Source organism: Etheostoma spectabile, chromosome 23 (assembly GCF_008692095.1).
Source record: "Etheostoma spectabile isolate EspeVRDwgs_2016 chromosome 23, UIUC_Espe_1.0, whole genome shotgun sequence".
Taxonomy (NCBI): Eukaryota; Metazoa; Chordata; class Actinopteri; order Perciformes; family Percidae; genus Etheostoma; species Etheostoma spectabile.
In genome coordinates this window covers 17,757,142-17,769,723 of record NC_045755.1, presented here as the reverse complement: position 1 = coordinate 17,769,723, position 12,582 = coordinate 17,757,142, and the positions used below count along the sequence as shown (strand labels likewise).

Here is a 12,582-nt window from a genome sequence, read left to right as displayed (position 1 = left end):
GTGTTTTCAGTTATTTCACACTTTTTTAATATAACAAAATGACCTATAATAACGGTGAACAATTAGAAACATAAATAACTAAACCCCTACACTTAAAACGTAACTCGTGCATGTGTTTTCATTTCTCCACAGACGATTATCAACCATGTCTAACACTGTCGCTCCGATGCTCTCCGTGATCCCCAGTCGGGCTCTGGTCGATGAGGATTTCAAGGTGGTGGTGGAGAATCTGCCTCCGGGATCTCCAGTGACACTTCACTCCCTCCACCAGTCTGAGGACAAGGACTACTGGGAGGCCTACGGACACTACATCAGTAATCACAGAGGAACCGTGTCTGGTGGGTTCTCTCCCTTTTTATCTCCTTAAACAAATTTTGAGCCAACATTTCACACAAATGTCTAACATGATGAAGTCAGGGTTTTTTATATCCTTAAGGTCAAAGGTCAACTACCTTGTGACATAATATTCAATGCCATGACCCAGAAAGAGAAGGGGAGACATTTGGTCTGACACTGAACTGGTGACACTGATAGGACTACATGCAATTTCGTATTACATGTACAATGACAATAGATAACATTTATTTTATTCTCTTCTGTTCTATTCTATGTGATACATATCATGGGTGCCCACCTTGAAACGGTGCGTTGTATAGATCTTCTGTGCTGCCGGGTTGAAGACGTGTGTGAAACATCCATGTTTTGTCAAAATGTGCACTTAAAAGTTGTGGTGTCATTGGGCAACATAACTTTACATCTGAAGCGTTTAAAGACTTTATTTATCCAGTTTTCATTTCTAAAGAAACACGACAATGTACAAAAGGCTCCGTTACATTGTATCTCACGTTATGGCTCCGCAGCAGACGTTTTTGTAAAAGTAGGCTAACAATTGTGTCATGACCACGGGACTTACTGTTGCATAGTCGCAAAATCACCATATTGTCAGAAGAAGCTCACAGACAGTTTTGACTTACATTAGCTGTTTAGGTTTAATTACTAATGTTAACTAGCATTTTAGTTAGCAATAATTAGCATGTACCTATGTTATCTCCTAACCTATACCTACGCTCTCTGTCTCTGCAAGATTGGGAATGATTGAAACAACAACCACAACTTTCAGACAGGTTGCTCACGTCACATCTACGTCGTCAAGCTCAGTTTGAGGCTGCGCGGTAACGCCTAGCCATCACCGGAAAATGCTTCTAATATCCTTCACTGATCTGTTGGTCCATTTCTCTAGGGGAGGGGGATGGACAGCTGCAGGAAGAAGTCTCACTCTACAGAACTTTAAATTGTTTTATTCTACCCACTGCAGCTTTAATGACTTTTATAAAATTGCATCAAACTATTCACATATTTTACATGAGTAAGGGCAGACATGGAGGTAAACTGCAACCTGACTGGTTGGCGGATGCATACAACCACAAGGTCATAATTTGAGTGTGTATATGCCTGAAATCAATTTTGTATAATTTGTTTTGTTGACATTTTAATGCTTTTGTAGTTGCAGATGATTTGAGTTTTGGGGGAACGTACACAGGAAAAGAAGCCATGGGTTTGTTGTGGAGTATGCGTCCCGTCCCGGGCAGCCGCAAAGGCCTCAGGTAATACGTTAAAATCATGGATAACTATTTTATTATATTCAGTTAACAACCTTAATCAGGAATGTGAAAAAGGGAAATATGGAAAAATGCCTGTTACAGTTTCCTAAAGCCCCAAACTGGCGTCTTCAAATGTCTATATTTTTCTGACCAACAGTTTATAAGCTCCCAAAAATATCAAGAGAAATCTGGGGATGTGGAGTTACCAGACTTCTTCTCTTCTGCAGGCTCAGGGCTACATTAGCCGCTGCTAGCATAACACATCTGAATCTCTTGTCTCTCTGTCAGGTTGAGGAAGATGAACGTCTGCACCCCCCTGCTGGTCAACATCTCCGTCTACGGGGGACATCTGGTGGAGGGCTTCAGGGAGCAGGCTCCTCTGGCCTCGTCGCTCACAGAGAGATGGTACATGGCACCAGGACTCCAGAGGATCCAAATCAGAGAGAAGGGAGTGCGAGGGACCCTGTTTATACCTCCAGGTACACATGCATTACCTGATAAATGACTTCCTCGTCTTTTCTTCCTTTTGTTGGTCTTTTAAAGAGACATTTTTGTGAACATTTTGGCACGATTTTTTACAATTTCTATTTATCATGACACACAAAACATATAGTTTTTGTCATCACCACCCAAAAAAAACAAACAAGAAAAGATGACACGGTGACCACAATATTTAAAACCACACAAAATAATAACAAAATATTTAATACAATCCAAATGAACACATGTACAAAACCAGAAGCCCATCATACACGTCTCTCCCCAGCACAAAGCTTCTTAGGAGCCTTCCAGAAAGCTCAGGTACTTTCACAATTTTCTAGTAAAGACATCCAACCTGGCAACCCGTTTATATGACTCCACCCTAGCCATCTCACAAACCCAATGTTAAACTAACGGCACCCCTTCATTCTTCCAAACCTCTTAAAATAATCTGTCTGGTTATCATTAAACGAGTCTGGACCCAACTTCTTCCATTTCCCAGAACAAATCATCTTGGGCTGAAGAGAACCTGGGTCCCTGCAGTCCGACATAGGTTATCATGCATCCCAGTCCAAAAGTATTTTGGCATGATTAATGAATGGTATCTTTTTAAAGTTCATAATCTGTTTGTCCTTGCCTCAGGTCCAGGTCCCTTCCCCGGCATGTTGGATATGTGGGGGGGCGGGGGAGGGCTGGTGGAGTATCGTTCAGCCTTGCTGGGGTCTCATGGTTATGCTTCTTTGGCGCTGGAGTATTTTGCCCCCGGCGAGATGAAGTCGGCAGACACAGAGTTCAACTATTTTGAGGTTTGTGTTGGATATTAATATACATAATATTTATATAAATGTCAAAGGCTAACCTAACATGTATGAATAATGAAGCCTTTATAATCTGATATCTTTCTGTGAGGTGCAGACCACCACGGTGGCACAGAAATTGGTCTGAAGTACTAACTAAGAGACGCACACACACACACTCTCTCTCGCTCTCTCTCTCTCTCTCTCTCTCTCTCGGGGAAGGAAGTAGCTGGTAGAACTGTAGTTTCTTAATTTCCTCTTATGTAATTATACAGACAGCGTTTAATATTGTGAAAGACCATCCTCAAGTGATGCCGGACAAAGTTGGAATTTTTGGTCTTTCCCTCGGCGCCATGGTGACCGTCCTGTTGGCAGCAAAGAGCAACGTTATCAAGGTAAGTGACTTATTTTTAATAATTGAGCCTTAAATGTGTGGCTGTTAAACCAGGTGGCACAGCGGGCAGGTTTAAATATTGAAAACCTGCAGAACTCTGGGCCCTGATAGCACACAGATAAATGTCAAGTGTCTCAGGGTGTATCATTGTGTTTTGTTCCAGCCTTCCTGTTGTGTTTGTGTCAGCGGAACCCACCTTTATCCAAGCGGGGCGTCCATCAAAGAAGTCCACCGATTATTGTACATGTAGGTATTCTGCTATTCTGTCAGTAACATGAATACAGTACACTAAGTGTCACAGTTGGACTAGTCTCACTTTGCCAGACCATCCACGCGCTGCGGAGCGGAGGAGGGTCTGGCTAGTCCACATAGCATTCCAGGATGGGAGAAAAACGGGCTCTGGTTTTATTGGCTTTTCTTTAAACCAATCACAATCGTCACCGCACAGAGCCGCTGTAAAATAGCCATGCAAGAGAAAACTCAGATTAGACAGATAGTCTAGCTAGCTGTCTTAATTTACCCTGCAGAGATCTGAGGAGCAGGTTACCACAGTCCTCATGAACGCACCGGAGTTTAACATTCGAACACAAAGAAAGCCGAAATTACCGGACACCCGGCCCAAAATGCACGCATCCACCGGAGCAATCCCGGATGCCAAACTTCAAGGTTATAGACTCCAGTTGGACTAATGGGAGGAATTACTTGTGATGGCAGGAAATCTCACAAGATGCGCCTGGATGAGAACAACTATGAGATATGGCGAGATATGGGTCTACCGATTCCTGATGATCTCGCTCACAAAATAGACGTGAGTAGACACCGCACTCATGACACACAAGGATTACACTGGATCGATTGGCTTAAACAGATATCAGCCATTTGTTGAAACAGTTTCATAGTTGACTTTTATATCTGACAATAATCTGTATATAATAATAATATAACGATATAATATCTGTATATAATAATAATATCTGACATGGTTCCCTATTTCTGCGGCTATCTTATCCATTTCTTTTTAAAATTTCAATGCCAAGACGTGACAGACAGGGATATTAAACATGTTGATAATGTTGTCCTGTGTCCGATGTTTTAGCTGTCCGTCCTGCAGAAGTAGGATGATTTTTACAGTTTGATGGTTGTCTGGTCTCCTCTGTGGCCTTCGTCTACGGCAGAAGGTGCTCTGATATAATAATAATAATAATAATAATAATAATAATACATTTTATTTATAATGCACTTTTCATCAATAAATCTCAAAGTGCTACAGGTAAAAAAAGAGAATAAAACAAAAAGAAAGAATAAAAAAAGAAAATAAAGCTATTTTTAGAAGAGAGGATACATTTTTTTTAAAGGGGACCGAAAGCTTTGCTATAAAGAAATGTTTTAAGGCCTTTTTTAAAACACTCAGTGGATTGAGGTGCCCTCAAGGTGTATATGACTCCAGTGTGGCGTGCAGGGGATTAGAGGCATTGTCCATAATACTGAATACAGCGTCCTCCTCTTTGTCACCTCCACCAAAAACTCCAGTTCCACTCCTAGGACAGAACCAGCTTTCCCAATGAGCTTATTTAGTATTTTAGCATCGACTGCTTTTACCCTGCTGCCCCAGACCATCTGCACCATTGTTCAGCAGAAGTTGAAAGATCTGAGTCTCCTAAGAAAATACAGGCTGCTCTGACTTTTCTTGTACAGAGCCTTATGGTGCTTACCCTCTGCTAGTATCAGCTCTACTCGGCCGCGGTGCGCCGTCCTCCTTTCTCCACTGCAGGTTTAGTACCGCCTCATGCGTGAGGCGAGCGAGGCTGGTGATTGCAATAGCGATGGCGCAAGAAACTGCTGTGACCTAACGTGCCATACACACACAGAACGTCATAGCAAGAAGACAAATTAGTTTCAAAAGAAGCCGGACGCAGCAAAAAAACAACCAAAAAACTGCTGGCTAAACTATTTTAAAAATGGCTAATTTCAAAATTCTCTAGCAGGTCTCGTTGCTTGCACTTGTTGTTTTCCTTTGTTTTCTGTTGTCTCCAGCCCATTTCTGTCCCCCTGTCCCACCCAGTAACAAATTGTAAATAAATAAAACAGACAAAAGGAGTATATTAAAAACTCTCTAGAAGTAAAATCTGTTTGGGACAACAAGGTATTCAGCTCCTCATACTGTATACCAGGCTGTGAGGCAGGACATGTTAAAATAAATAAATAGTGCCCATGACTCATATTGGTTTATTCTACAAGCCCACATTAAAGTTGTTATTTATGGTCATTTCTTTCAAGGTGGGGAGAATAAACTGTCCAATTATGGTGGTGAACAGCTATGATGATCAGAACGGGCCCACAGTGGAGGCTTCTGAGGACGTGAGTTAAGCCCCCATCAAAGAACTGAAAAACAAAGGCTCCATTCTACTAACTTGGGCTTAGGGGTTTCACACCTACTGTAACAACACAGAAGTGAATTCAGTTTTTGATGGGTTTTGACCTGACCTTTGACCCTCAGATGGCCCAGATTATGCGCGCAGCAGGGAATAAGCACCTGCTGACCAGACTTTACTACCATGGTGCTGGACATCTGATTGAGCCGCCATACACACCTCACTTCAGAGCTACTAAGTTTGTAAAGGGCACAAACGAGAAAGGTGAGTTCTGCAAGGTCAAAAGAAAACACCACATAATATTAAATTAAGTTAGCTGTTCACACAATACAGTAACGTGAGCTGTATTAAAGTCTTTTGCTCTTACCAGTGTATCGCCGTGTGTTGTTGCGCGATCCAAATTTTCTTCAAAACTTGCCATTTTCAGCAAATATCCTACTAGCTCGAAGCTTGTTGTTGTTTCCCAAAGCAAACACTGTTTGAGAATGACAACACACAGAGAGTGGAGCTTGAACGCCAATAAATTGAGATTTTTAATAAAAATCAAAAACTATATATGGGCAGATTTTGTTTTGAAAATTATAAAAGCCAACATTTGGGGTTTTACAATTGCAAGCTGAATATCAGACATGTACTGGAGAGCTTGTTTTTAATGCACAGTTTAGCTATCAAGTGGTACCGTACAGGTGCTAAGTGTAAAAACAGGCAGAGCAGCTATTATGAAGGGAAAAAAAACTAAGTCATTGCTTGCAGGTGGCACACATGTTCAAAAGGGTTTGCCCAAGACGTAACGTCATATCTGGAATGAATACTATTTAGAATACCCTGATGTAATTTATCCTGCCTTACATATCCATTAAAATCCTCCTCTTCTGTCAAACACAACATTTTGTTCTCAGTGATATTGCTGTGGGGAGGACAAACCAAACCCCATTCAGACGCTCAGGAAGACTCCTGGAAGAAGATCTTGGCTTTTCTGAAGCAGAATCTGTACTCCAGCCCAGCTCTCAACGCCAAGATGTGAACGATTACACAAGCACAGATCGCGAACAAATCACTGCTGGAAAACGAGTGTTGTGTGACCAGGCTTTGTTAGTAGAGTAACACTAATGTTCATTGGCTCCTCACTGTGTTGATCATGTACCTTTCTTCTGATCAGCTGAGGTTAGGGCTGCACGATTATGGCCAAAAGGGAAGGCAAGGCAAGGCAGCTTTATTTGTATAGCACATTTCAGCAACAGGGCAATTCAAACACAAAATCAGTTAAACAGATAAAAGACAAGTAAAAACAGTTAAAAATCATAAGCATTAAAAAACGGTAAAAATGGTAAATGATAATCACAAATATTTTGATCAAAATTTTGATCACGATTATTTGTTATTTTAACCAAAACAAATTTTTTTTTTCACATATGCTTTTTATAACTGGAGAGGGAGTGTGATGGACGCTACTCACAGAGAGACGGCTGACTCATTATGAACGGGTTCAGCACGGGTCGAATGGCGGATAACAGAGTGTAAATTGTGTAAATTTCCCATTGCGGGACTAATAAAGTATACATTATTAGATATTATTATTATTACAGATCAGGATGGGCTGGATGGGCATTATTACCCTTTGCTTCTTCAGTCTGACTCTCGTTAGACTTTGTTTTGAGGGACAAGAGACCCCTGCTTGGTACAGTAGACAGTCAAACTACAACGTACTGTACACTTGTGTGTGTGTGTGTGTATATATATATATATATATATATATAGATAGATATGCAAGTGTACAAAAAATTGTGTGTGTCACACACACAATTTTTTTTCCCCCAGCTGAACAAAACCAACTTTTTTGACCTTCAAGACTCATCTATCCCCACATCTAAATTCTATTTATGTTTAATGCTCAAAAATCTCTGTGTCATTTTTTTATTCTGTTCTTAGCTGCGAACAATATTAATTGAGCTTGATTAAACTAATTTATTCCAAATTGCTCTTTCTTTCCTTGTTACTAAGACGTTCACAACTTCACCTTCACCTTTACTACTATTTGGAGCGCACATGAGCTGAGGACTGCACATTTACAGGTTCAACTATAAACATCGGACACACATCTACGTGTCCAATATATACACAAAGGCAGAATTCAAAGGGAAGAATGGTCATACAACAGGAATGAATGTGTTTAATGCTTGTTAGCAGATGTTGCTGATATGGTGAACATGGACGATACTATATCCTGGCAACACTAAACATGTAGGCATTTAGCTCAAAGCACTGCTAACCCTCATGAAAACTGCAGAAGATTTCTGCTTTACAGCATTATGGGAACACTGTTTAACAAAACAAATAAACATGGTAAATAGCAGTGCAAATAGTTCTGCTGCGATAATTCGTTTCACCTGTATTTGCAGCAGATTTCCTGCCCAGTTCATTCATTCATTGCAGCAGTGAAACTCAAAAATATACAACTAAAAGTACTGAAGACAAAAGTACTTAGACTTTGGTAAAGGCACACACTGTCACAGTCCTGTCTTCAGCTGTAAGTGCATGTGTGTTTGTGTGCGATTCTCTGTGCAAAAAAGAGTCCGGATCTGCTGGAGCAGTCGGAGAGTCGGCCGGCTGATTGGGTAGTGAGGCGGCAGCTTCTCCTGAGCACACGACAGCTTCACAGAGTACCTGCAGGGGAGAAACAAAGATCCTTCAACTCAGATCAATAAATCCTGAAAACAGTTACTCAAGTACGGAGGAAGTAACGACAACAACGCTGTTGGTGTGTCCACGTTATACAAGCCTTCCGTGATCGCGTACGCGGCACCACCTAGGCCTGCACGAACCCGTAAAAAATTTGATTTAAAGGTTTTTTTTGCTTAGAACTGATATCATGATTCTCTGCCATGATTTTTTTTGACAATGACTTATAAGGAGCAGAATTAAGCCACTGGACTTTCAAATGAAGACAAAAGTAATCTCTGGTGGTTTAAAATGTCTTTTCTTTTACATTGAAAGGAAATCCTTGATTTGTTGGCCTCAGTGGCACAATGGTACTTTAGTATGTCAATGGCTGCACTAAATCACAGACAATGTTAATTGAATGGTGCAAACCTGTGCTATAATCTACCCAGTAGTATACAAAAGACCTGGCTCCACATTGACAATCTACTACATTAAAATACACATGGTGATAAAACAGAATGACATAATATTCTATAATAACATAACACTTTGAAAGAAATCACTCTGCATAATGAGTACTTTTACTTCTGATACTTTAAGTAAAGAAATCTCAAGTACCACCTGCAGTACTCCACAGTACTCCTATTTACACGTACCCCCATTTGAGAAACACTGCTTTACCGTGGCACCAGTACTGGTTCATTAATGATACTTTTTTTCGATACCAATTTTATAAAATTTATTTTAACAAAAACTAATGACGTTACGGCGAAGATTTTTATTTATTTTTCAACTTCAACTACGTGAGCCCCGTCTCTGTGTGCAACGTAGAGTTTCTCCTGCCTGCCTCTATGACATGTAAGCCAATCACAAGCATTATTAGATGTTTGTAGAAGCATGCTGCATGCTTATTGGCTCTCTCACGCTGATGAGATTTACTCCATAAGTATTGAATAACGAGAAATTTTTCCATACTCAATATTTAGGAGGCAAATGGGTCGGTGCCTAAAAAGTATTGAAATGGGTACCCCAGCCATAATCACCGTCCTGAATCTTAAGCACAATAAGACCTGCAGCACGAACCTGAACTCCTCTCTGAAGTGGAACTGGAGGTGCTGTGCCAGCCGGCTGTTAGACTGCAGGCAGGCCAGCAGGAGGCGACAGCGCTGGAACAGCAGAACAGACTGAAAGGGGCTGAGAAAGGATTCCTGCCCGTCTGACAAAACCAGCACCACCTGCTGGGCCTGGTAACTGATGAAGGACAACTGCAGGGAGACGAGGAGACCAGTTCTAAAGTACTGTATTTCAGTTTTAACGACACAACACACAGCTCTGCCCTACCACACAATCTGTGGTCTGTCTCTGTGGTGGTGTGAACTAATCAGTAAGGGTGTCCTGATCAAGTTTTCGGACCCAGATCCCAATCAGAGTCCTTTAATATTGTGTAAATGGCACAATAAATTAGAAATGTTTCACAAGCTACTTGATCCAGATACAGAGGGTCCTGGTTCAAAAACACACAATCAACAAATTATGTTTGGCTACAAATAAGTTACTAGTAGGAGTGACAGCTGACAAGACCTGACACCGGCTAAGTTTCTTATATTAACCGGTAATAGCAACAGTGAGTGCTGGCTAAAAATGTGAGGCTGCGACCTGAATGTTTTGTACACTGATCTTGGCTGATAACAAAAGGAGAGAGAAGACAAAACCGATTAGGTAACAGAAGCGCTAGGGCCGTTAGAGCCAGGCTCTACTACACTGGCAGGCTGATGTGGACAAAACACAGTAGAGAAAAGAAAGGATTGGTATTTTAAGTGATACCAATCCTTTTAATATGCCCAGCTCGGACCCATCACCGATCGCCGGCACTTTTCTTATTAAAAAAAAGTGATAGGGGGAAAGTTTACCAGGTGAGGATGAGGCTGCAGGACGCCGAGGATCCAGCCAACAGACAGGAAGTTGTCAGCAGATAAACATCTGCTGGCCTAAAACATAGAAAGGTTTCGATGAAGTGTTAAATCACCGGCTGAAATTCCCCCACATTCTACACGTACAAAATATGCATCAGTCAAATAATTCTTATAGACAGGCAAAGGTTTTTTTTTTTAATCCAAAATGATGAGATTATCAGTTAAGGATTGTATATATGTATAATATCAGCGGTGTCAATGCTCAAACAATTAAAGTAAGTGGAAAGGTTAAAAGTAGATCAACTGTTATTTTTGTAAAGCTGCAGTTATTACTCACCTCGTGGCCTGAAAGCAGGAGCTCGAAGAGCAGAGAGCAGGCGGCATCCAGATACTCTGCTAGTAAGGCCTGAAGCTGGCAGAGAAGGCTCACATTAACAACAGATTCAATAAATAATAATATTAAGGTGAGTAGCGAGCAGCTCACCTCACAGTCAGCCGGGTTCTGTGTTTGTAGCTCTGCATCACATATCAAGGCAAGCAGCATTCTGGAGGTCAGGGAACCTCTGCAGGGAGAGAGAAAAAAATTACTTTTAAAAAGGGAGTTTACAGCAGAAACAAGATTTATCCATTAAAGTTTGAAAGGATAAAGGATCAGTTCAGTTCTTTGCCCCAGAAGGGATACCGATGCAGCAGAAAGACGTCACATAAGAATATACAACACAAAACACACAACAATTTACACACACAAAAAAAAAATAAACAGCAGCTTCAGCCTGAGTCTAAGAATGAATAGTTGCAGAGTTGTACTTGAATAGACCAGGGGTGTCAAACATACGGCCCGTGGGCCAGAACCGGCCTGCGAAAGGGTCCGATCAGGCCCGCTGGATGAATTTGCAAAGTGTGAAAATTGCAAAGTAATTAATTCCAATTCCAAATGTTACCACTTTAAGCTCAGAGAATATCCAAGTTCTTTTTGCATAACTTTACGACTTTAATCTTAGAAATTAATAGAGTTTTTTTCTCAGAATATTACCCCTCTCTCCCGGGTCAGTAACATTATTATTATTTCCTACGAATGGCCTTGGCAGAAGAAACTTGCATTTCAAGCTGACGAGAAACTCTTGTTTCTGGAGTGGTTTACTGGTCTGGCCCACTTGAGATTAAATTAGGGGTATGTGGCTCATGAACTAAAACGAGTTTGACACCCCTGGAATAGACAGAGGAGAGGTGGAACGGTTACTTTTTGGCAGAGAGCAGGTTGAGTCTGGCTGGTTCGACGTCCGTCTCTCTGAACATGACGGCGAGCGTCTGCACCACCAGAGTGCTCAGTCTGGACAGAAGCATCGAGCTGGTGAGACTTCATCCATATTATACTACATGTTATACTAACATTTACTACTACTCTCTGGACCAACAAATACTCAGTAAACTCATCAAATTCTGGTTTAACATACACGATTTAACATCCAAGGCAAACACTTGTACTGACACACATCCAAAGCCTTCTTTCTTCCTAAATAGCCGTAAGTGTGTTGTGTAAAAACCAAGCAGCTTATAACCTCAAAGGCCAATTTGCCCTGATTGTATTAAAAGGTCTTCGAAGCTTACAGCAGTTGATCTTCTGTGTGGATCTGTGTGGTAAGGCTCTGAAAGCCGTGCAGAGATTCCTCCAGAGTCTGAACCAGGAAGACGCACACCTCGCTGGTCTGAAACACAACAGAGAAAGTCCTCACAACCACATCAACTCTAGTCTATTGTTGCTTCTGGTCCGTAGGGCTGCAACGACGCATTATTTTCATTGTCAATAAATTTGTCGATTATTTTCTTGATTAATCGATTAGTGGTTTGGTTTATAAAATGTCGAAATTGTGAAAAATGACAGTGTTTCCCAAAGGCCAGCATGACGTCCTCAAATTAAATCAAGTTATTTTATTATTTTAAGTTATTATTCAAATCAAGTTATTTTACTGTCAAAGAGGACTGAAGAAACTAGAAAAGACTCCCATTTAAGATGCTGGAATCTGATTTTTTTTTCTATATATAAAAATGACTCAAACCGATTAATCAATTATCAAAATAGTTGATTAAATATATTGGTTGACAACCAATCGATTGATCTTTGCAGCTCTATTGGTCTATGTGCGTGCCTTTGTGAGGACATTTTGTGTGGTTCTCGTGTTTGTTTTTTTAAGGTTAATTGAGAGTACAACTTCACCTGGATCCCATGTCCACCTGTACATTTACTCAAGTACTGCACTGAAGTACTTGTACTTAACTTCTATTTTCTGTTACTCTCTACTTCTACTACATCTGAGTGAGACTGGGTGAACCCCGCCCACTCCGCCCTGCAGCTCGGTCTGGAAA

The 12,582-nt window shown here is 41.0% G+C and overlaps 2 protein-coding genes across 11 annotated transcripts in view; one reads left to right on the top strand and one right to left on the bottom strand.

Annotated features, from left to right (window-relative positions):
- The window catches only part of LOC116673358 (peroxisomal succinyl-coenzyme A thioesterase), a 12,766-nt gene extending 5,312 nt beyond the window's left edge, over nucleotides 1-7,454 (top strand). For 3 of the 5 annotated variants that reach the window (XM_032505653.1, XM_032505652.1, XM_032505654.1), the window contains exons 2-11: nucleotides 133-338; nucleotides 1,505-1,604; nucleotides 1,890-2,080; nucleotides 2,724-2,887; nucleotides 3,154-3,273; nucleotides 3,436-3,518; nucleotides 3,987-4,080; nucleotides 5,550-5,630; nucleotides 5,770-5,908; nucleotides 6,544-7,454. In XM_032505653.1, coding sequence (XP_032361544.1) covers nucleotides 146-338; nucleotides 1,505-1,604; nucleotides 1,890-2,080; nucleotides 2,724-2,887; nucleotides 3,154-3,273; nucleotides 3,436-3,518; nucleotides 3,987-4,080; nucleotides 5,550-5,630; nucleotides 5,770-5,908; nucleotides 6,544-6,668 — 1,290 coding nt within the window. In that variant the 5' untranslated portion in view covers nucleotides 133-145 and the 3' untranslated portion in view covers nucleotides 6,669-7,454. Of the gene's footprint in view, nucleotides 1-132; nucleotides 339-653; nucleotides 731-1,246; nucleotides 1,270-1,504; nucleotides 1,605-1,889; nucleotides 2,081-2,723; nucleotides 2,888-3,153; nucleotides 3,274-3,435; nucleotides 3,519-3,986; nucleotides 4,081-5,549; nucleotides 5,631-5,769; nucleotides 5,909-6,543 lie in introns of those variants that run through there. The other 2 variants (XM_032505655.1, XM_032505656.1) reach the window with 2 other exon arrangements.
- Nucleotides 7,455-7,651: 197 nt separating this feature from the next.
- Nucleotides 7,652-12,582, bottom strand: part of c23h12orf56 (chromosome 23 C12orf56 homolog) — a 12,937-nt gene continuing 8,006 nt past the window's right edge. For 2 of the 6 annotated variants that reach the window (XM_032505630.1, XM_032505631.1), the window contains exons 8-13: nucleotides 11,827-11,924; nucleotides 11,459-11,548; nucleotides 10,556-10,781; nucleotides 10,216-10,293; nucleotides 9,389-9,570; nucleotides 7,652-8,308 (exon numbers count right to left, since the gene is read on the bottom strand). In XM_032505630.1, coding sequence (XP_032361521.1) covers nucleotides 8,152-8,308; nucleotides 9,389-9,570; nucleotides 10,216-10,293; nucleotides 10,556-10,781; nucleotides 11,459-11,548; nucleotides 11,827-11,924 — 831 coding nt within the window. In that variant the 3' untranslated portion in view covers nucleotides 7,652-8,151. The remainder of the gene's footprint in view (nucleotides 8,309-9,388; nucleotides 9,571-10,215; nucleotides 10,294-10,555; nucleotides 10,782-11,458; nucleotides 11,549-11,826; nucleotides 11,925-12,582) is intronic. The other 4 variants (XM_032505632.1, XM_032505633.1, XM_032505634.1 and 1 more) reach the window with 4 other exon arrangements.